At 31.9% G+C, this 25101-nt stretch overlaps 4 protein-coding genes across 4 annotated transcripts; 2 read left to right on the top strand and 2 right to left on the bottom strand.

The window, feature by feature from the left end:
• Positions 1-272: 272 nt before the first annotated feature.
• LOC136972237 (plexin-B2-like) lies at positions 273-5105 on the bottom strand (the record flags this gene model as incomplete). Its single annotated transcript, XM_067266792.1, has 4 exons — positions 4902-5105; positions 4709-4809; positions 844-973; positions 273-435 (listed from the first exon to the last, which is right to left on the bottom strand). Coding segments are annotated over exons 1-4 (442 nt in total), but the record flags the coding sequence as incomplete, so codon positions are not given.
• LOC136972236 (plexin-A2-like) lies at positions 5017-8442 on the bottom strand. Its single transcript, XM_067266791.1, has 3 exons — positions 7285-8442; positions 5119-5293; positions 5017-5027 (listed from the first exon to the last, which is right to left on the bottom strand). The coding sequence occupies exons 1-3, from the start codon at positions 8425-8427 to the stop codon at positions 5017-5019; spliced, it is 1329 nt and encodes a 442-aa protein (XP_067122892.1). The 5' UTR covers positions 8428-8442.
• A 6138-nt stretch (positions 8443-14580) lies between these two features.
• On the top strand, positions 14581-24775 carry ksh (transmembrane protein 167A-like protein ksh). The gene is made up of 3 exons (XM_067266793.1): positions 14581-14612; positions 17183-17314; positions 24543-24775. Exons 1-3 carry the CDS (start codon positions 14603-14605, stop codon positions 24623-24625), a joined length of 225 nt encoding a protein of 74 aa, XP_067122894.1. The 5' UTR covers positions 14581-14602; the 3' UTR covers positions 24626-24775.
• Positions 24627-24953, top strand: Polr3K (RNA polymerase III subunit K). Its single transcript, XM_067266790.1, has one exon. The coding sequence runs from the start codon at positions 24627-24629 to the stop codon at positions 24951-24953; it is 327 nt and encodes a 108-aa protein (XP_067122891.1).
• The last annotated feature ends 148 nt before the right edge of the window (positions 24954-25101 follow it).

The raw sequence follows: 25101 nt of genomic DNA, 5'->3' as shown, positions 1-25101 counted from the left end.
GAAACTGTGTTACAAACGTGGAGAAAACTCGGAAAACTCCAACGTAGCCAGCCTGTCCGAGCACGGCGCGAACCGCACGACCGAACTCCCAGCGTTTAGCGACGGAACCGTTCGACCATTGGTGGGCCCGTTAATGGTATTAAAATATACATAAATATTTAATTAAAAATATTTAATTTTAATTTAAATAATTATAAAAATAATTAATTTTCCACATTTATTTTATTTATAAATTAATTAAATAAATCAAAGATAATAATTTTGTAACTTACGATGACCAGATGGAATAGGCGGAAGACACCATACGTTTGGAGTTGCACAGGTAACACCAGAAGCTGTTCTTGTAGCATTTGTTATTAAAGTTTGCTCTATAAATTTGAATGCACAAAATAATTTATCTTCTGACACGGGAAGATTATTAATTGTTAGAGCAAGCTGAAAAAAATGTTAATTTTATTTATTCAGAACTTCTTTCTATAATGGCAATATCAATTAAAACAATTTGAAAATCTCGTGCTTATTACAAGGTAATGCTGTAAAATTCAAACATTTTTAAATACATTATTGCTACTGTATTTCATAATCATGCAATATCAGAATACAACTGAACTTGAATACATCTTGAACAATTTATCTAGTAATTTAGAAAAAATTCTCAGTTGTATTTATTATATTTATGTTTCAATAATAATTTAATATTTTATTGATATTTTTGTTACAAAAGGAATCAAGAATTACACAAACAGCATTCTGAAAACATAGATTAGTTTTTTTACACAATTACACTGAAAAATAATATAAAACTGAAATTAATCTTACTTTTTAAAAGCAATTACTACTTACCGTTCGAGCAGTTGTACTTTGGATATATTTTGGCTGGATTTTGGTTATTGTTATACATTTGTCATGTTTATAGGATAGCCAATCAATTGTTTCTTGAGAAATACCAGCACATTCTTCACGTAAACTGCATCTTTAAAAGATAATTTTGAAATTTTAAATATAATCCAATTAAAATTTAATTTAATTATACTATATCAACTAAACTAAAATAATTATATCTAATAAAATAATCGTTGATTTTATATATGTGCATATATATTTGTGAAATTTTGAGCGTTAAAAATGGCTTAAATTAACTTTTTACTAATAATTTTCGATTATTTGTATTAATTGTAAATGTAATAAACTAATATAAATAAATTCAAAATACTCCTGGATCTGTCCTTGTATTTGAACGTGTCTGAGCCCATTGTTCTATTTCAGCAAATGCCTAAAGTTGTTCTTACAAGCACCATTAGTAAACCATTCTTTTTATCTTTTAAGCTGTATTCCATAATTATTTTTATTTCATATGATCTACATAAATCCAGCAACGAGTTTCATAATTTTCCTTGTTGTTAAAAAATTTAATTTTAAAAAATAACTTTTATATTATTAATCATACAGATAATAAATAGTGCGTGGCGCCATCTGTTAAGATTTTAGCATAAAAATTTTTATAGCAGTATTATTAATTATTATAAAATGGGAAAACGCATATTTTTAGGGCAGAGATGAGTTTTCTAAAACAAATAATTGTAGGCTAAATGTTAATTACGAGTAAAATCTTCATCAAGTCCGATTCCTGTCGAGTTATGACAAAAGTACCTCCATTATCATTCCATCCTCTCGATTTTTAACCATTAAAATTTAATAGTATCAATTTCCCTTACACAGGCGCTACCATGCCAAATTTCATTTCTTAATCATTATCTCGTCCTGAGATATTAAACGACAGACTCCAATACACCCAAACATACACATTTATATACATAGGCTACATATCCACAGATGTTCCCCTCTTCGGTTTTGGCGTTTTTTGAATTCAATAGGTTTCAAAACGTAAACGATTGTAAAAAACTTAGAGGGTTTATTTGACACGATTCCAATACTTTCTCTTGATATGTATGCATAACAGCTGGGAAAGTAAAATAATGAGAAAAGTGATATTCAATAAAAACTGTTTCAGTCATAAAAAAATATTATTTATCGACATCCAATAGTTTTCGTGTCCGAAAAGTATAAAGGCAGAAATTATAATTTCCGTTGAAATAAATAAATTACTCATTGAGACTCAAATAATATTTGCACAAGCCTAGTGAACAATTTGATCGAGTATTTTTATTGTGATGGAATTTGTCACTATACCCGGAGATACCCTCTGAGATAGTGACAAATTCCATCACAATTTTGAAAAAATTACAAATAACCATTTTTAAAGATAGAAGAAATTCAAATAGATAGATTGCCAAACATTTTGTTTGATCTACAACTGTAATTGACAAATTTTGCGTTAAAAAGTGATAAGTATAGCACCAAAAGTCAACAGAAAGATCATCAAAGTTATCAGCAAGATATAAATGTACAATTATTACGGAAATTTCTAACAATTGTACAAATTTGAGATCCTTCTTATTATGTCCAGAGGTCTGTTGGCACCTCCAAATGGTGTTTTTTCAAAGTAACTTACGTCATTCGTTTGTCCATCATTCTCCCACTTTCAAATAAAAGTTATAGCCCATTCAAATTTTGATCAGTTTTACATAACAGCATCCCAATTACATTTTTCAATAAATTATGCCATTAGTTTGCTTGCTTTTTAAACATAAATGAATAAAACAATATTTTGCTTACATGGTAATAAATTAGAATTTAAACTGTGACTATTCAGATTCAAGCGAGTGAATATTTCGAAAGAAGGTTAAGTGAGCGAACGAAAATAGACAAGTTATTTGTGACATTATTAGAACGAGTAAACTAAACAGTAGCCCATATAAAAAACAAATAAAAACAACAATTTGGCATTAATTCAGAGATAATGAAAGAATAAAAGATATCGTCATAATTGGGTAACAAACAAAATTTCGAGTTTACTCATATAATTTTATAAATTAAAAGAAAAAAACAGTGTTATCTTGAATTCCGTATAGGTAATAGCTGAATTATTCTTTTAAAATATACTCGCTTATTTGTTTTCCGGCTGTTATGTATACGTAACAAGGGAAAGTATTGGAATTGTGTCAAATTTGACCCTTCAAGTTTACTGCAGTCGTTTTGAAACCCCCTGAACCCAAAAATGTCAAAACAAATAGAAAAATATTTTATGGACATGTGTGTGCTAGCATCTATTTCATTTAATATCACATGATTGAGTAATAATTAAGAAACAAATTTTAGCATGGTAGCTTATACAGTGTATAAGGGACATTTATGCTGTTAAATTATGGTGGTTAAAGGTCGAGGGAATGAGGAACATAGAAAGACAGACTACGTTCATACCTCAAGAGGAGTTGGACTTACTAAAGATTTTACTCATTAGCATTTACAATTTTTTTTATAAAACATCACTACCCTCAAACTTGAGGTTTTTGCCATTTTATAATAATAATAGAAAAGTTTTCAATAATAAAATGTCATAACAGTGGTGCTATATACAATTTTATTTATTATAATTTTAAGAAATAATGTAAAAGTTATTTTTTAAATGAACTCTCATAACAACTGGGGAAGTTAAGCAACTCGTTGCGAGATTTTTTTGACAAGGCCATATTATTTATTTTACGTCAAAAACAAAGTGCGAAAACTTGTAACTACGATAAAAACAGACAATATTAGATATATTCGAGAGCACAATTTCCTGTTATGCGAGCGACATATTCTAGTTTTCGCTTGTGCCTGATTTCACTTTCCAAGACCAAACTCTTAACTTTACATGTGCTCAATTACTCGAGGGATCAACAACAAAAAGTCTAAACTCTAAAAAAGTTATCAAGATATGAAAAACAACTTCTCATTACGCATGTTATCATTAGTTCTACTTCACTTAATATACACTTAAATCTGCATTACAAATAAAAACGATTCTATTAAGGCATTGCCCGATGCCTTCCTGAGAAAGCACCTCTATATTACACAGTCACGAGCTATTGTTAGTCTTTCGAAATCTTTCTCATCAGGGCCGGATTTACATAAGGGCATTTGGGGCCTGTGCCCAGGGCCCCCACAAAATAGGGGGCCCCACAAAACTAAAAAAAAAATTATGTTTAAACATAATTTTTTTTCTATTACCGCGACAGCCTAGTGTGGCCTAATCATGAGGGCAACAGGCAGAGAAAACCAAACCCGGGAAAAAACCTATGAAACATCGGAAAATTTCGGGAAAAAATTTCACATAGGTATTTTTCAGTTAAATTAAAATAATTAGTTTTACACAATAAAATATATGTATATTTACAATAACCTTATTTTTAAATGAAATTTACAACTTCCTAGTTCAAATCTAATTGAAAGTACAGTATTTTGTGTAAATTTTTTAAATCATCAAATTTGCCTACTCTTAAAGGGGGAAGGACTCCCACCGAATTTGTGCCCAGGGCCCCTGGATTGGTAAATCCGGCCCTGTTTCGCATAGCACATTCGTAATAAATAGACTAATTGAACAGTTTACTGGTGGTGTCTTAGGCTACGAATTTTAGAACTAGTAACAATACGCATTCTGGATTGCTTACTATATTATTACGGTCCTGTTCTAGTAGAGATCAGGGTCGTAATAACATAGTAAGCAATGTTTGGCATTGATGATGAGATTAAATAGATTATTTTCTTAACGTAATTCATAACTGTTACAAAAATATGCTTTATTTGTTTTTCATTATAAAACACATACTTGTTTTGTACTGTACACCATCCACAAAATGGGTCATTTGCACCAATGCAATCATCACAAGTATTAAAATTAAGGCACTCTTGTACTTTCATTTTTGTTACCTAAATATTATAAAAATATTAAATAAAAATCTTTAAAAGTTATTTAGAATATTTCAAAATATATTATGTAAAAAGCAACTTTAAAATCATACTTTATTTTTTGTCATGACGTAAATGTTTTGTTCTTTATCAAACAGCATATCAGGGTTGACAGCACTTCCTTCATCAACTATAATATCGCTATACTCATTTGCTGTTGTTGCAGATTCAATTATAATCTGTTAAAACACTTTATTTATGAAAATAAAATTTAATAATTGCAATATAAAAGAAACTTCCTTGCCTTTTTTAAATGTCCTGTTGATGTACCTAGAAATGCTACAGTATTTCTAGGTACATCACTATTGTCATGTATAGGCATTGCTGAAACAGCTGTCAATAAAACCCCACTGTATTGTAAGACTGGCGATGTCTTAACTGGAATAGTTCCTCCTAGTGGGTTATTAACATCCAAACCGCAAAAGTCATCATCAACTTGAACTTGCTAAATTAAAAAAGTACATTGCAGATTATTATTTGTAAATATGTTTTCTTAGTACAAAACCAAAATGAATAGGTAGTTGTATAACTTTTTTCGTTACATCTCAGATTGAAAAATAATTTGATAACAATAAAACGATTGATAACAATAAAACGATTGCAAAGAACAAGTAGATTGCATTAATTTAAATTGAAATTTATGTATAAAATAATGGAATAAATTCTAATTATTCTACACGCAAAAAATTAATTGATAATCATAGATGTATTCAAGGCACAGCCTTCCCTACTGTCTCCTTTTCGTGAGAAAAAGATATACCTGAATATACTTGAACAACTGAAGCACAACTGAAAAGAAAATCAAATGAAATACAAGTAGAGAAGATGATTTGGTTTAATGACAAGCTTTGGCAATCTGCCAAGGGAAGTTTTCTATTGGAAAACAACTCCTATTCAGATGTTGGATACACGAAAAAAAACTCAAAAAACTCCATGCAACAGACCTGTTGATTAGGAGCAAACCCGTGGCCTACTACCAGTGTTCAGTGGTGTTATCTACTGGGTCACTGGTGAGTATCGGAGAGGGTGGACATATCTAGATCTCAACGAAATTTTTGAAAATCTGACTTGGACTTAAATCCACTCTCCCAAGGAAGCGACTCATATAGTTTAGCCCAGTGATTCCAAAACTTTTTTGAGCCACCTTGGTTCCATAAACTTATACCCAACGCCCCCTAACCTGATTTTCCTCGTGTGAGTAAGACTTGGAAACATTCTTAGAAAGACTTTCCTGTGAACATTGTTATCCACATCTGGAAACCATCAAACGCAATCTTTCTTCTTACCCGTTTTAGCAGAAGAAAGGGAAAGGTTGTTCGGTGACCCAACCCTCGCCTATGGTTACCGTTCAGCATCTGCCTCTAGCTCCCCCTGCCGCCCCTATTTACTCACTGCCCACAAGGGTACTGTAGCGCTCGCTTTGGGAATCACTGCTTTAACCAAACTTCGAATATTCGAATGTTTCAAATTTTCAAATACCCTGAATACGTAGTGAACTCAAACTCTGACAATACAAAGTTGAAGGAACTTAAAAATTGGCAATTTGTACTAACAAGTTTCGAATTAAAAAAAGTTTACAAAAAAATAAGTCATGCCATCAAATGGCAAGAGCCAAATTTTTTCTCATTCGGTTTTATCTTCTTTGAATATGTTAAAAAAATTTGTGTTGCTCTACGAGTTTACACAAACGACGACGCAAAACGCGTTCCTGGTGATGATGTATCTTCTGCATTGTCACTTTTCTCGTGTGACTCGGGGAAGCTGGAAACTGTGCTTTATATCAAATAACCTAATACACCATAATAATTATCGACCACGACACACTTCGTATTACATATTAGCCAAACTTTAACATTAAAGTGCCTATTCTCATCCACAAAATCGCAAATATATTTCGCATTAACGCGGACTTCTCATAAATCGATAAACGCGATAAAGTTTGACTGTATAACTTATTTAGTTAAATATTAAATAAGTTATTATTTTAATATATTAATCCTTAAAAATTGGTTTTCTTTTTACAGTACTATTAATAGAAAAAGATTACTCTGTTTGCTTAATAGATTAAACAATGCTTTATGGAATTTTTTACTCTTCCTTCCATGCCTATTTCATGATTGCATGGATTCACCCAGGTTCGTAATAAAATGGTTTTTTTAAAACTTTTTCCGCCCTGTGAGCACTAAGAGGGTCTTTTTTAGCAAGCCCATAATGGGGCGGCCGGATGTTGAGGGACAGAGTCCGACATATCCGAACGGACCACCATCCAAAAAATTCATGGGATTTTCGTTCCGTCCGCATTCATTCTCGAGCGATAGGCTTCCACCTTAACCGCTCGGCCATCCATTCGATTTTATTATATAAATATTTAAAAATCAATACGGGAATTATATTATTGGAATTTTAAAAATTAATACCCATTGAAATATTACTTACAGCTTGTAAACATGGTTGACTAGGATTAATGAAATTTAATCCTCGTTCACCAACTCCATTAAAACAATCTTGAATATTTTGAGTAAATTTTCGATGGATAGCAGATAATGCATAAGCACACAATGCAGAATTGGCACTAGGTTCAAAGTAGGTATCACTGTCAGTTTTAGATTTTGCAAAAACAACATATAGTACATCATCTTGGGCAGTAATACCTAAACTCGCAGCAAGTTCTGATCCAGGATGACCAACATATCCTGCCTGAGCAAGATTATAATGAGTTCCGTCATCAGCTCGACATTCAAGAGGTACTTCTGTATAGGAATAATAATGTACATCATTTTGACAAATGCGAATCAGTTTTGAAATAAAAGGTTTAGGTGACGATGTCTGTTTTCCTTGTACAGTTATAAAATATGAAAATCCTTTTGCGCTAAATCCAAATACATATTTAATGGGATAAATTTCACGCGACATGCTATTAATCATAATTTTAGTTCCAGTTGTGACACCTGTATGTGCAATTGCAAACATGTTTGCGGGATCCAAACTTCGACTGCTGACGGCTGGTATATCAGATCTGTAAAGTTCATTTCCAATGTATGATACACCAACGTAAAGAACATGAGTACGAGATAAGTCTTTTGGACCAGGAGCAATAAATGCTACAGTGGATGCAGTTGCGTTATTTGCTACTACAGATTTATTAGCTGGAGTTTCATATAAAGTCACATTTTCTACATCATGTGATGTACAAACTCCCTGAAAGAGACTTCCACACGCTATCAATTTGCTTTGAGAATAATCTATCGCTAACACTTTATTATAATAATTGGTTGATAATTTTTGTTCACCTGGACACACCCTTGTAACTGGACAATTTGGACTGTCTTCTCTTGGTCCCATTTCCACAGATTCTTGATATTTTAAGTCTTTAGATAATTGAAAAATTCTATTAACTGCCCCAATATACACTTTTCCAGTTTTCACGTTTACAGCAAGTTTATTAAACATTTCTACATCCTTATTTTCATATACTTTATAGTTAACATCTTCTACGCTTCCAGACGTTAGCTCAAAAGCAATTACAATCGTAAATACTAAAATCTCCAAAATATGGAGAAAAATAGATGGTCTCCGCATTTTTCTAAAGCGTTTCTTTATCTGTAAAAAAAAAAAAAGAAAAAGAAAATTGAACAGTATATTAAATCCTTTGTTAATATTAATTTCTTACCACCTGTCTATATCATTGCCGAGGTATAAAATTTCTAAAACTATACTTTTTCTTGTGTTAATTTAATAACCTATGAATTTTTGTGGACTGTTAAAAAATTTTAAATTTCTTCAGTAATTTATTAATAACATTATGTTTTTATTTAAATAATTATTGAATAAATGAAAAATAATTGAGTAATACTACATGTAAACTGTTTTGTGAGGTAATGCATAATTATAGGAATATAAAAATATGTCTAGAAATAGGCATATTTTTTATGCCACAGCTTTCTTCATAAGAAATGCTCATAATACCTTCCACGTGCATCTATGCACGCGCGGAGACGTCAAAACCGACTTCTGCATTCTTTCGAAGGTTTCAGGCCTTCCACAAATGATAATGCAGACGTCGATAGTGCATTGCAATAGCATCGAATTGTCTTCAGGTGACTCCACAGATAAAAATCCAGAAGATTCAGACCGGGCCACACAACTGGACCTACTCTAAATCACAGGCTACTTATCCATCTGTATGGATATGTAGTCTATTATTTAGTACAGCAGGCGCATGTTGATTAATGTGAACTGGAGCTCACTTTAATGAAGTTATGTAAAAGAGTTAATAAGAGTTATGCAAAAAATTTATTTTTCACTTGATACTATCATAAGAGGTTTGATTTCTCGAAAACCACCTTGTTCCGGACATGTTTATATACCTTTCCGTAGTTGTTTCCCTGTAAAATTCATCCCCGAAGTTTGCTTCGGGTATGAATCCCACTATTTCGAAAACACCCTGTATTTATATACATATACTGTATATAATAATTATATGTAATAATTTATATATAATTTTTATATTTTATTGTAAATAATTTACGTATATAATAACTTGTTTTGTGAACTGAAATGTTATGGAAATAACACTTATTTTTAGTTCTAAATTTCAAGAATATTGGAAAAAAATACAACTTAATTGACGTCAACATTATCTTGTAATGAAAATATATTATAATCTTTTCAAGTTATCAGGAAAACAGTTCAAAGAAATGAATTAATCTAACCTATATTAGTTTCTAATAAAGTCAGTTTTTATTAATAAACTTGTAAGGATCAATAGGCCAGATATAAAATGGATAGTATTTTTTTATTAGTGTATTTTCATTTTATTTATAACGTAGCCTATACTGTATATGTTACAGAATAAAGGTTAAGTAAAACAAATTTTATAGCCATTCTGATTAAACTTTGAACTTTTATATCATGTTTTGATAAAAGGATAGTAAATATGAATAAAATATGGCTACACTTCTTAACAAAATATGCTGTTTGTAGCAGCCTAAATATGCAATTAAAGAAACGTTGCATAATTTAAAAATTTTTGGTCAAACATGTTCGAATTATTTGCTTTTGTACGTAGTAGTAATTCACTACATCTATTATGAATTTAGGCACTAAGGAATTATAAGGAACTAGGAATCCTATGTCCTTGGGACGTGGGTTTTTAAAAGGTTCCGGCATCTCAACTGCCTCGGTTATCTCTCCACACTTTCCCGATTGGTCATTTACTTGTTTCCAGGCCAACCGGACATGTTTATCGATCTTTAGGACTTTTATCTTTACATCAGAATTGCGTATTCTCTCTTTACAGCAAGAATTTCTAATCGCCCATTTCTAACGTATTATTTTTCCAGCTGTTATTTATAATACGGGAAAGTATTGGAATTGTCTCAGATTTGACCCTCTGGGGTTTTTTCTTTTTGCGAATCTCGACGTTTTGAAACCTTTTGCCCCCAAAAAGTAAAAAAAGGGAGGGAATTTCGTTGATATGTGTATGTGGGTGTCTATTTCGTTTAATACCACAGGATGGGATAGAGATCAAGAAACGAAATTCGGAACAGTAACTTTGTATATATTAGGCATTATGTTTTTAAATTTTGGTTGTTAAAGGTCGAGGGGGTGGGGAGATAGAGGGGATCATGTGTCGTATCTCGAGTGGGGTCGGACTTAATTAATGAAAATTGTACCCATTATTGGCATTTACAATTTTTAAAAAACTCATCTATATCCTCAAAATTAAGCGTTTTTTGCCATTTTATAATAATTAATAATATAAAAGTTAGTTTTTAATGATATCTCACAACAGATGATGCCACAAATAATCTTAGCTTTGTGCTAATGTCCTAGTGTTCCTCATTAAAAAATCCAGCCGCGGAGTGTATAACTTTTCCGGAAAATCCGGAAAAGTTATGTACCTCGTGACTGGATTTTTTATGAACCTAGCTTAATTCGTTCTCAGTTTGATAATTTCTGAGAACCTTGGAATGAGAGTTCGGACTTCTTCCGAAGCTAACATTAATAGCCATTCATTTGTAACATAGGATTAAGTTTTTTGTAGTATAGTTTAACATTGGAAATTTTCAACGGAACAACAGTAAATAAAGTTCTTTATCCACTTTTATAACAACTTAAAAGAGGTTTTTCGGAAGTGTTATGTCCTTCAAATCCGACGGTTTACTGTAATTGATTTCGAACAGTCCGAAATATTGATGTAGGCTTTGTCGCAGATTGTACCTTTACTGAAGAGGGATCGGCGAGAATTCCGATCCGAAATGCATTTAAGTAAAACATCTGAGAATTAATCGTCTTCTGAGTAATTTTTGAACTCGGGTGAATATCGGATTCGAAGGACATAACATTTCGGTTTATTTGCCCGAAAACTCCGTTTAAGTGGTTAAACTTACGATTTTACCTTTGTTTTTAATGATTTCCTGTTTAATAGTCCTATCCAAATTATAGTTTTAACTTATTAGAAACTATCTATAATTAATCGTTATTAGATGCTAACATTTTTACCATAATGTACAATACTCGGTAAACATCGCATTATAATCTAAATATACGATTTTTATATTTATAAAGAATTAAGTTTGACATTCATTTACATTAAATTTAGGAATTCAATTTTCACTGTTATCAATTCATCACTGTTCAATACTTATAACAGTTATAAAGTACTATATGTAAAATTTTTTTATCCGACATATTCATAGAAAAAAAAAGGAAACTTACATTTGCTTCTTTTACAATCAGTTGTTAGGAAGCAACACTTAGAAGCATCTAATCAGTGACATGTAGTGCACAAGATAGAAAATGATTTGCCTTGACCTAAGAGCTGTCTAAATTGATTTAACCTAAGGTTACTATGACGGATACTTCTAGTCATATCACGTGGTTATATAACTAGATGATTATAAGCGTAAATTTTTTAAAGAGAGTATGCTTGAAAAATAATAAGAAACTTAAAAACCTATTTAGTTCATTAATAATTTGCAAATTTCAAACCATAATAATAATAATAATAATAATAAATTAAAAGTATTGTATACAAAATTTTATAAAAATATAATTAAAAAGAGGAAGAAAGAAAAATACAAATAAATGATATAATTATTACTATTTTCATTTTTTTAACTTTTTTATGTAAAAATCAAACTTCTCCTATAAGAATTTTTTACGCCCATTATGGGTTCGGCCAGCCTATAATAGGAATGGTGGGGCAATGAAAGACGTGACCCAATATGTTTGAGACAGACTGTTCCTAAAAAAATGACAGAGGATTTTTTAGGAACAGTCGGTTTCGATCGCCCACCGGTGACCAAGTGGATAAACTACTGAACACTACTAGTTGTTTGCAGGTTCGCGCTTCATCAACAAGCTGACCATGTGGAGTTTTCCGAGTTTCTTTCACGTATTTAACACCTATGTACGTTTCCAATAAAAAGTTCTCTCGGGAGGGACTCTCTTTGGCAGATCACTCGTGTGTTAAATTACCGTATCTCACTATTCTAAAGCAGATTCCATACAGGATCCCCCAAAGAGGTAGGATGGCTTCTTAAAAATTATGATTGAATATAGCCTGCCTGAATATATTGAATATGTGAAAATAATCTATTTATTGCTGCTATCACTAACAGTGATGAATCATCGCACAGGCGCAAGAAGTGCGCGCATGGGTCCTCCGAAAGTTAGCAGCTTCAAGAAGAGATACATTCTGCGAACCTCCAGCACAGATACCATCTTCGTCTAAACATTTAGGGATATATCTTTAAGGAAGCAATTCACTGATCAGTATTTTTTTATTAAGTATTATATTGATTTGATAGCATTACTTAGTATTTAGAAAAAGGGAGCCTCAAAACTAGGTCGCGCTTGGGCTCTCTGAGTGCTTGGTCCGCTACTAAGGAGACCTTGCAATTACCCTTGTATGTAGCGATAGTGAGTTAAATGCAATATCGAATATATTTACAGAATATATATATATAAATGACCTGACGATGATATATTTGCTTAGCTTTCGATTGATAAGATATCAAAAGTTCCGTGTGATCGTAATTAAAGTACAGCTATTTAACACTGTCTGAAGGAATATGTTACAGTTGTAACTCAACTAAATTTTATATGCTGACGTTTCCGGACATTCAAAAGAGATTTCTGCGGAAAAAATTTAGTTCTTAAAATTACAACTATTGAACTTGTAACGCTACGAGTGATAAAAAAAACACGTATCACATGTGTAATGCATACTATGTTCAAGGCCGTCGAGAGGGAAGCTGGTGAATTTTTCCCCGGTCCGGAGAAAACTTAGGAACCCGAGTGGTTCCTACCCCCTATGAAATTAATGCTATTTTTACTAACAGAAAATAAAATTTTTGAGACTATATTTTATTAATACTGTAATTTAATAAAGAAACACTGTATGTATTTCGTTTGTTTGAAAAGACGTGGTTAAAAGGATCAGCTAAGAAGCAAAAAAGCAGCTAAATAAACTCTTGCTGGGTATAAAATTGTTTATGGCATATGGAATATCATTTATATTACTCCAGAACGACGGACGGTCGGCCGAGACGTTAGTCTATTGCTCCTGAGGATCCGATATAGAGTTCGGTCGATTTGAAAAGACAGCAAGGGCGTCGCCAGCCAATGGGCCAGGGGAGGCAAGATAATATAAATTGATAGAGGGTATGAATTATATGTAGGTAAAATAAAAACGATTCATAAATTTTAAGAAGCTTAAGAAGATTATTTTAATTAAAACATAATCTTCTTGGGTTTTTCGCGCGGGAATTATAAATCGGGCAATAAATGACTTCGCATTTAAATAATTTTTTTCGCATGTCTAGGGAGGGGCAACTGCCCCTCTGCCCCCCTTTGGCGACGCCCTTGAAAGACAGAAATTTTTCAAGTAATCTGTCCCGGATATGTTGGCATCCGTATTTCATTCGGCTACTCGAACCCGCGATGAGCCTGAAAATAAGTCTCTTTACTACCCATACGAAAGAAAACTTATTAAGATTTATTAGGGATATTATTAAGAGAGGAAAAGTTAAAAAATAAAGCTGTCTAGTAGTAGACAAAACCTAATAATTTTACGGTCGGATGGCCGAGAAGTCAAGGTGGCAACCTACCGCTCTGGGGACCCGGAATCGAATCTGGACGGGTCGAAAAATCCCCAGAAATTTTTCGGGGAGTAGTCTACCCGGATATGTTGGGCCCGCCCTATTGCGGGCCTGGCCATTATGGGCTTTTTTAGCAAGCCCATTATGGGCTTGCTAAAAAAATGGTCCTCTTAGTGCCCAGAAGGCGGTAAAAGTTTTAAAAAACCTTTATAAATACGTAGAGTACAGTGGCGTAGCGTAGTGGGGGCGGCAGGGGCGGCCCGCCCCGGGCGGCATTTTTAGGGAGCGGCAAAATTTCACAATACATAATAATAATATATTGTAAAAATTTGAACCTGTACAATACACAATAATGATGATTGTTCTTGCTGAAAAGTTCTTTAGAATTATTGTATATTTTAGTCTTTTATATTGAGATACCTAAATAAGGGGGCGGCAAAATTTTCTTTCGCCCCGGGCGGCTGACACCCAGGCTACGCCACTGGTAGAGTATGTATTATTTTTTAATACTATTTAATTTTTATATATAGAATATCAAAAAGCAATAATAAAATCTAGAAATAACTTCATAAAAATTATCACTTTACAATACGTATTATTTTACGATAAAAACATCTGGCAGCACTGATGATTTTAAGGATGACAAGATGACGAATGGTAAGGTTTACTTCTGGAGACGGTTTATGATTTAAATGTATATGTAGCAAAATTTATTACATTTTACTTTTATATGCGATCTTTTTACATGAGGAAAGCTAAATAGGTAAAACAACATTTATACTAATGCATTTAGTTTTTTTAAATTATGATAATTATATACAAGTAGTACATGACGCATTATTTCTTGATATTTATTTGAAATTGATATTTAAATTGCCGTATCATCTGATAAGATTTAACCTCACTATATGAAAAATTTACTACGTAGTATTTGGTTGATTAAAAATTCATATTTTAGTATGAAATTTAAAAATGTGGGGACTGGGCTGGTTGGCTGAATCCCACATTAACTTTGCATTGGGTGAGTTTCCTTGTCAAACAAGCCAATGACGTAGTTTGTTTCATACAAAACGAACTATGTCATTGGCTTGCTTGCTTAACTGCTTTACAAGGAAGTGAATCTATTGTATTGGCTGTGGACCTTGGCTGTCTTTCGGCATTGCTCAGGCTCCGGGTCGAGACCTGGCCGACAAAAAAGTGAGAAGTGGCTGAGCTACTCGCTACAACTTACCCGAGACCCTGACTAATGCTGGCTGAATGGATAAAACCACTGAATGCTGGTAGTTGGTTGTGGGTTTGTACTTTTCCAACGGACTGGCCACTAGAAGTTTTCTGAGTTTTCTTCACGTTTGTAATGTCAAAATAGGTGTTATTTTCCCATAAAAGCCTCCCCAGAGAGGCATCCTCCATATCATTTTTGTAGTTAATATTGCATCACTTCATTGTGTAGGGTGTATGATTTGGCAAAATGAATGTGCTAAACAAAAGTTATAAAAAAAAAAGTGATAAAAGTGAATTTAAAAAAAACCTGATAAACTATTTTATTTATAAATTTAACATATTTTTCTAATTTAATGTTACTTACATTACAGTTGACTATATTAATTTAAGTCTACTAACAACATAGGTCTAGAATAACAGAGTAATAAGAGGATAGAACAATATTACATCAAATTAAATGTGATCAAAGTTTATACCCATGTTGTGATTATTCAAATACATAAATGTTTATACAAATATGAATCCAGTAAACTATAAGCTGTAACATATTGCTTATTTTGGCATTTACATTTGCCAGCACATCCCAATATGGAATGTGCTTCAGTTATTTCATCCAAAATTTTTGAATGGAAATAAATATGGTTTTTACATAGAATTTTGGATATTGCGCCTTAATTCAAAAAATTTAAAATTTAGTGCTTTCAAGTACAATACACTAAAATCATTTTTAACAAAACATTAGCAAAACAGTTAAGTACTGCATATAGGAAGCAACCCTTTGTCTTTTGTCAAATATAACTGTAAAAACCTGTTTCTGCAAATAATTTCACATGTGTATGCACTTACATTTGGTATTCAAATATGCTTTTATACATGTTTCAGACCTCCTGCTTTATGAAAAAGAACTGCAACTAATAGCAAAGATGATGATATCAAGTGAAAAAAAGCTGATACACTGACACACACAGTAAAATTACTTGTATTGAAAAGTATAGTATACTTCCAGTGACTATGCTGATAGTTGTATAACAATGTAGTAGCATTAAACAAAGTAAAAGACTGTTAATCAATTGTGCCTCTATATCCTTAATATTTTAAATTATTATTGTCTACTAGGACTTTAAAGTAAAAGACTTCCTTTATTGCATTATATTGAACTTGTATTGAATTTTTATCTACTTTATAAGAATCAATCAATATCTGAAACAGTCTAGTTCAATATGAAAAAAACAAACATTTCAATAGTGAGAACCTGAAAAGGCAAGCAAATTAGAGAAGCAATCAAAAATGACAGATATGAAGTGATTACAATGGAATTTCAGATAAAAATGACCTCAAATTTGCCAAAAAATTGAAAACTGAAAAACATTGTAAAATATAATTTTACCTTTTATATTTTAGAATAATGAAAAGAATTATAAAATTAGTATACAGTAGAACTCCGATTAACCAATATTTCTCATTATCCAAAACAAATCTGTAAGTTGAATACACTAATTTCTTTAAACTGTAATTTATAAAAGAATCTTAAAACATGTATTATAAAATGTTGTTTTTGGCATTATTTGACTTCGGTATGAGACAAATCATTCATATTTAAATGTAACTGTATATTTTTATTTTTTGACTATTATAAATATCAGCTATATAATATAAATGACGAAAAATTATTGTTCTTACATAAGATTAAATTCAATAAAGTGTAAAAAGAGGCTTAAATTGATCTTTTATATTCATACCAGTAATTTTTAATCCAAACTGATTGGAACCATTTATTTTATACAAGGTAGCATTGATCCACGTTACCTTGGATAATCAAGGGTTCTACTGCATTATAAATTTCCAGTTATTTGCAGTTTTATCTATTAATTAATTCATAATAAAAGTTACATTAAGTAACTGCATTAATCTAATTAATTATGAATTGTAAGAAAATAGTAAGCAGTAATCTTATATATTTAACATTTTAACGATTTTGTAATAAAATTGAATATTTAATTTTTCAGTATATTCATTTGATGGAGTTATAATATTTGCATTATTGGTTATATGTACAACAGCTTATCTAAGGAAAATTCCTAAAATTAGAGATTTATTTTTATCAGAAAAGAAAGGTTTTCTGGGAATATTTTACAAAGGTTAGTATTTTTATTATAAAATAGCTATAAAATTTATAATACAATTAAAAGATTATTAATAATAGATTTTATTTAAAAATTGGTTTAAGTATGTGTATATTTTTTTATATTATTAAACTATAAATTCAAATAGATCTGCAGATATTCTCTATTCAGTGCCATAGCTATATATTCAGCACCCTGGAGCATGTAGAATCAGTGTGCCACCTAAAATGTTAAATTTATCTATATATATATAAATGAGAATGTTTGTTCGCTATACACTCCTAGGCCGTTTCAACAAATTGCTACAAAACTCGGCAGTTATGTTTAAAATATACCCTTATGTTAGAGAATTTCATAAATCCTATTCAAATATATCTATTGGGTTTCTGTAAATCAATGAATTTCTATCTACATTCGATTTGCTGATTTACACATAGCACCATCTTCTATTGACAGGAAATTTAACAAAATAAAACTAAATATAATTATAAAAAGGATATTATTTTAATAAATATAAATATATATATTAAAATAATAAAATAATATCCTTTTTATAATTGTCACAGTAATTGAGTGAATATATAATATATATATATATATTCACACAATTAGTGCGACAATGATATAGCGCAAAATAGATGCATTTTATCATTACTGAGACAGGTAGCATATAGCACATGCTTGCATGCTATAGAAAGTGTTACCCTATGAAAAATCTGTAAGTCTTTAATTATCCACATCTGACAACTCAGATTTTTTCATTTTTGAATGGTACTTTCTTAATTAATTTTAATAAGCGTCCTTCAGTAGCTGAGTGGGTAAAACCACCAAACTCTGATAGTTAGTTGTGTGTTCGAACATGGCAAACAGGCTGGCCATGTGGAGTTTTCCAGGCTTTCTTCATCTAAATAGGGTCCAGCTTCTCCCCCGGTCAATTGCTCACATGTCGCAATGCAGTAACTAAATAAACCAAACTAATTTTAAGGAGCGATTATTTATTATGACATCGTCACAATGTTGGCCTGCAACTTTTCATCGCAATGTTCTCAATTATTTAGTAGTTGTTTTGCCCCTGTACATCATACTTTTCCCATTAGCAATAGAGTTGTGCTGGTTATTTAACTTTGTGTAGGGGAAATTTTGAATTGAAGTAAAGTGACATCTACAGTAGAGAGTCGAAAATTGGAATCAATTGGGGACTGGGGGTGTTCAGATTAGTCATTTGTTCCCATTACTGACTTTGTACGAAAAAATATATTAACCTGTTCGATGTTCAAATTTTTCTCCGTTGCATATCGCTTCGTGTTGAATTTTTCTCCGTTGCGTGTCGCTTCGTGTTGAATTTTCGTCGATTTTAAGCCTAACGAAAATTTTTATAATAATAATCGAGGCTATCGTATCGTTAAAAATTATTTCTGCATTTTGTACAAACAAAATAAATATATTGAAGAATATAAAAAACATGAAAATTATACTTTAGAAGTAAATTTAGTATCAAAAACGTTCGATTCAGCACGACACAGTCCGACTGAAAACGTCCGATACGTTCCGATTACCGGCGTTCCGATTAACGACTCTCTACTGTATTCCAAACCTGAAGACTCTATATATTTAATCTGGGCTCCTGCCACTAAGCTTTCTACATTTGTTCTCCACTTCTCTCACATGTATCTAACACCTTTTTTGAGACTTTGGAAGGACAGATGGACAACAGTCAAAACTTACAGGTCTACAAGTTTTTCATATTGCAGTTTAATAATTTTTCTATAAATGCCATATTTATGAGATTATACTTCCCACGTAATTAATACAATCTGTTGCAACAATATAAACACCTTATTGTAACATAAAATACTTAATTAATGTGAGAAGTCAGGAGTCAATGGATGCCGGTTTAAACCCCTTGGGTTGGCATTGGGTTGGTTAGACCCGCTCAAGTGTCACTGGATGGCGGTTAGATAGGAGAGTGAGTGGGGAGGTGCGACAAGTCCATTGATAGGGTGACCATTAATTTGAATAAAGACAAGTGGACAGGTTAACAAAATTACAAATTTAATATAAAGTAAAATGATTACTAATCAATTAAAAAAATAAATAAATAAAAATAAAACGATTACACTGGAATACGAATACTAAAGGATAACTTGAATAAATGTTAGGGATACAATTTCTGTGGTCCAATTCTCTTAAAAGTTATCAGACTGAGACAGAGATTTTACAATACTAAAATACCTTTGTTGGGTAGACGATCGTCGACCTCTCATAGTATGGGTTTGTCATCAATCTTTGTATGGAGAATGGCAAACTTGTCTTGGGTTATGGCTTTGGAGAGAGTATTTGCACAGGGTATAGCGGGACAAGAGTCTTTGTAGTCGCCCTGCTACTGTGGTGGTACTGCTATGTCCAGGTGGACAGTTCGTCTTCCTCAAACAGTCTGCCTGGAGCATGGCGGGACAGGCTGTAATCTATGGCTTCTGTTGGAGATCTCTCTATCTTTGAACTGTTTGCCCCAAAGGTCAGATGTGTCATTACATCCTCCATCAGGTGTGGGAATTTGGTCTCGTGACTCGAGACTGTGGTTTTAATGTCTTCTTTTTGTTATTTTTAATGTATTTATTTATTTTTTCATATAAATGGAAAAGTTCTGAAGGGTTGCTGAACCCACAAAATTAACAAATATACATAAAAAAACAGACAACAAATTACATAAAATTAAAAATTATACAATGCATTTCTAAATTTTAATTTAAAACAGAAAACAGGCAGGTGATGAATAAGATTTAGTAAGATGGATTCAAAAGCATTACTAACATCAATATATATAACATAACATGATTGCTTATTTTTTAAACTATTAATGATAAAAGACAAAGTTTATGTCAAGTTCATTGTTATGAAATGATGGTAAATACCAAAATGTTGAAAAGGCCAAAGCTTACTTGTAAAAAGAATAAATTCTATTATAATATATTTCAAATATTTTTAGCATAATGGGTGAAAGTGTAATAGGATGAAAAGTGTTTTTTTTTTTTGAATTTGAATTGGACTAATTATCAAGAAAGCCATTGAGTTAGAACAAAACTTAACTGAGAAAAATGAGTGAAAAGTTTAGAAAGTATAACTGCTGACATAGGTTTCAATGATTTAAAAAAATGACAGGAATTTGATCCAGACTAAATGTAGTGGTGTTAAGTAAATTAATAACCTGAGAAACCTCAAAATGAAAAGGATATTGAATAGAAGTATGAAAAGAAGGTAAATGATTCAATATTGGGAAGAATATTAACAAGTTTTTGTTTAAAATCTAAATCTATATTGTATACTTGATTACCTTGGATTGAGAAAGACTAGCAAGAAATTTTCTTGGAAAACTTAGGAATGAAACTCCAGGTTTTGGAATTAAAGACAAGAGAGTCAATTACTTGATTGAAGTAGCTTAAAAAGGACAAAGAACATTTAAAATATTGTTTTTGAATGATTTGATGTAAATAAAGATCTCTTAGATTACAAAATCTCTCTCATTATTTCTGGAGTAAATTTCATAGTGTTTTTAGTTTATTAGAAAACTATTTATATGAGAAGACATCAATTTTGTATGTTTTTACAAAATTATCAATAGGTAATGTTAAAATATAAGTAAGATTAGTACAAGCAGTGAGTGAAACTTCAAGATTCTAAGAATGTGTCCAGTGTAAAGAACATAAGTATCTGGCAGCTGATTTTTGGTTAAAGTGCAACCAGATTGGGACTTTATAACAAATCTTGTAGTTTTATAGTAATTGGGTTAATAGAAACATCCAAACAAATGGCTGAATGATTAAGAGAGAAATCCATTAGTAAAGGAGTTGGACAACAGACAATTATTGTGAGAAGCTAAATTGAGGTAAGAATTGCTACATGTAGAGGGAAAAACTCCTTGGGAAATTATTTAAAAAATATTAAATTTCATTCAGAAAAAGGATTCGTCTGAATCTAAGGTACAAAAATTCAGACCAACAGAAGTCCAAGAAACATTAGATAGGTTAAAATCACCACATAATATAAATCTGCAGTTGAATATGGATTCAAGAATAAACATGACAACACTGAAGAGTTTGAAATGGACTCATTCTTTTTGAGTAAAGAGCATAATAATAACCAATCAATATAATAATCAGATCATAATATTATCATCAGATCATAATAATAATCAATTTTATATCTAGAATATTAATGACAAGGATTGACTCCCATTATTCAAAAATTTAATTACATAAAGAGATGGAGGTTAGATTAATAAAATTCCACCTCTCTGATATTGATGAGTAAGTGAAATGAATTGGTAACCCATTTGATTAATAAAAGTGGTAATACTGTATCACGTCAATCAGAAGTCTTCCAACTTTTTAATATTATATATATGTGTAATATATAAATATCAAAAATATCATTATTAATACTTGGTTAAAAAAAAAAAACACTTTAATTGACCTAACATTCTGAAGAAAAATTTTAAATGAATATTATGTGTAGATGATTGTGATTTTCTTATGGGCCATTGTAAGAATTGTGTTAGAACAAGGGATCAAATGGTGGAGATTGAAAGAGGGGGAATTAAGAAGTGTTAAAAGAAATCTATTTTCTGGATGATGTGGAAACATTGTGGTTGCTGAATAGTAATTGCATTTTGAAAGTTGGAGAAGAGGTGTTGGGAAAAACTTCAAGGAAGAGATTGCCAGAAGGAAAGGAACTTTGATGGTGGAATACTGAAGTACAAGCCACAGTTAAACAAAAGAAAGAGGCAAAGAAAAGGTGGGATTTGATGGGAAAACCAGAAGATAAAGAAACTTACCATTGGCAAATAAAATGACTAAAAAGGCAGTGGCTATTGTGAAAGCAAAGGCTTTAGAAGAGGCTTATAAAGTTTTTGATAGGAAAGGTGGTGAAAGGCAGTTGATGAGAATTGCCAAAGCAAGAGATAAGGCATCAAAAGATTTTACCTCTATTAAACTGATTAAAGATGATATGGTATGATGGTATTACAAGATTATGAAAAGGTCAAGGAAAGATGAAAATTTTAGGAATTTATTGAATGAAGAAAACCCCAGCACTTTATACAAGAATGGAGAGGCAAATGAAGGAGTGGTGTAAGATATTAGCAGAGAAGAAGTGAAAAGTATGCTTAGGAAAATGAAGATGGGGAAAGCAGTAGGCACTGATTGGATTCTGGATGAGGCTTGGAGAGGTTTGGGTAAGGATGGAATTGATATCCTCTGGGACTTTATGAAGAAACTCTGGCAGCAGGAGAAGATCGCAGATGAATGGAAGAAGAGCATTCTGGTGCTGATCTTTAAAGGTACAGAATTACATAGGTATAAAGTTATTGTCCCATACTATGAAAATTTGGGAGAAAATTGTAGAAAGAAGGATTAGGCAGGAATCTGAGATTGGAGAGAAACAATTTGGCTTTTTGCCAGGAAGGAGTATGACTGATGCTATTTTTGCTCTAAAACAGCTGGTGGAAAGGCACAGGGAAATGCAGGAAGATTTGCACATGGTGTTCATAGATATAGAAAAGCATATGATAAGGTACTAAGGCAAGAGGTATGGAGATGTTTGAGGGAGAAGAATGTTTCAGAAAAATATGTTAGGCTTGTCAACGAAATGTACGAGGGAGCAATGACCCAAGTTAAGAGAAGCGTGTGCATTACAGAAGGGTTCTTTGTTAATGTTGGTTTACATCACAAATCAAATTGGCCCATAGCCCTTATTTGTTTGACCTGATAATGGATGTGTTGGTGGTGATGTGAAATGTGAGGCTCCGTGGAGTATGCTGTTTGCAGATGATATTATGTTGTGTGAACTTCCCCAAACCAAAGCTGAGAAGAAACTGGAAGATTGGAGGAAAGTTTTGGAAGAAAGGGACATGAAGATTAGCAGAACTAAAACAGCTTATATGACTCTGAATGGTGGTAGTATTAAAATGAATGGAGTGTAGTATTAAAATCCAAAATGTGCTGCTTGTTTTGATTCAGAGTTTTAAATATCTTGGAACATTTGTCGAGATGGGAGGAGGATTGAACTCGGAGGTAAGGCATAGAATTCAATGTGGATGGATGAACTGGAGGAAGCTGAGCAGTGTGTTATGGACAAGAAAGTTAGCTGCCATCTGAAAGGAAAATTGTATAAATCAGTTGTTAGACCTGCAATGTTATAGGAGGTGAGAGATGGGCAATAACAAGAGCCCAAGAAAGAAAGATGGAGGTGGCAGAGATGAGAATGTTGAGATGGATGTGTGGAGTGTCAAGGAAGGATAGAATAAGAAATGATTTTATTAGAGGTTCTGTTAAGTTGGGCCCCTTGAGCAAAAAGATGCAAGAATGTAGGTTGAGGTGGTTTGGCCATGTAGAGTGAAGAAATGACAATTATGTTGGAAAGAAGATCGGAAAACTTTTAATAAAAGGAAAGAGGAAAAAAGAAAGACCAAAGATGCGTTGGAAAGATGAGGTGGAAGAAGACTTGAACCAGAGGGGACTTAAGAGAGAAGTTCTTGATGGGGAAAAATGGAAGAAACGTATTAGAGAAGGAAACGCCGACCCCGTATAAACATGGGAAAAGGTGAGGATGAAGAAGAAAGAAGATTATGTGCAGAATACACATTTTAAAAAAAGTATAAATATAGAAATAATAAATAAAATATAATAATAACAGGGATGGTGCTAAAAAAAATCAACTTAACCTGAAAAAATAACAGATAATTGTAAGATGACTTACAATTAATTAGCAACTTGCACCATCAAAATCTTTTGAACAGAATTCAAACTCAGCTTTGCTTGCTGTGCAGTTGCCTTACCAATTATGTTATCTGAATGTGTCTAGTGTGCTGTAACACCTGTGCATGAAAAACAGAAGTTGCTTGTTCAAATTCTTCTGCAGGATGATTTTTCTTTTAGAATTTTCTAACTTATTAAATTTAATTTCAAAATCAGTTCTAATTATCATATCAGATTTCAGTATAACTTTTACTTTTAGATCAGATTCTGTTGTTTAATTAATTTATATAATATAGCCAAAAATTATTCTAGCAATTCAGAGTTCTACTGGTAATTTGTTTAATCATATGGTATTCTTATTTAAATTTATGAGAAAAAATAATTGGATTTAATTAATTCAGTAGTCTTATAAATTGAGTAGCATAATGTTTTAAATTGTTTAATTTAATTACTTTATAAATTTAATATAAATGTTAAATTTTTTTTTACAGCTTCTGTAGTGGGTATCAGATTACATATAGCTGTAGCCAGTTGTTGTGTTGCTTCTACTCTATACCTCCTCCTTATTAAATAAGATGTTGACTTTTTGCCCTATCTGTGCTAATATTTTGACAGTTGAAGAAGGTGGAAGAGGCTATCGATTTGCATGTAGTACATGTCCATACATCCATAACATCTCCAGACGAATTAGCACTCGAAAGTATCCAAAATTGAAAGAAGTAGATGACGTATTAGGTGGAGCTGCTGCATGGGATAATGTAGACTCTACCGAAGAACCGTGTCCAAAGTGTGAACATGCAAGAGCCTATTTCATGCAGCTACAGACACGATCAGCTGATGAACCAATGACCACATTTTATAAATGCTGTAATCCTCAGTGTGGTCATCGCTGGAAAGATTAATTACTGTGGAAATGAATTTGAGTTTGAACTTTGAAAATATTTCTCTTGATAATTTATACTTTAATTTCAGGAAATGGTTAATAATAGGAAGTTAACTTCAGGTAATTATATTGATGCAAGTTATTACAATTTATATATTAATTCTGGA

This window comes from Centruroides vittatus, unplaced genomic scaffold (genome assembly GCF_030686945.1).
Source record: "Centruroides vittatus isolate TY-2023 unplaced genomic scaffold, ASM3068694v2 contig_2871, whole genome shotgun sequence".
Taxonomy (NCBI): Eukaryota; Metazoa; Arthropoda; class Arachnida; order Scorpiones; family Buthidae; genus Centruroides; species Centruroides vittatus.
The sequence above is the reverse complement of the archived record's forward strand: the minus strand, read 5'-3'. Positions and strand labels throughout refer to the sequence as shown.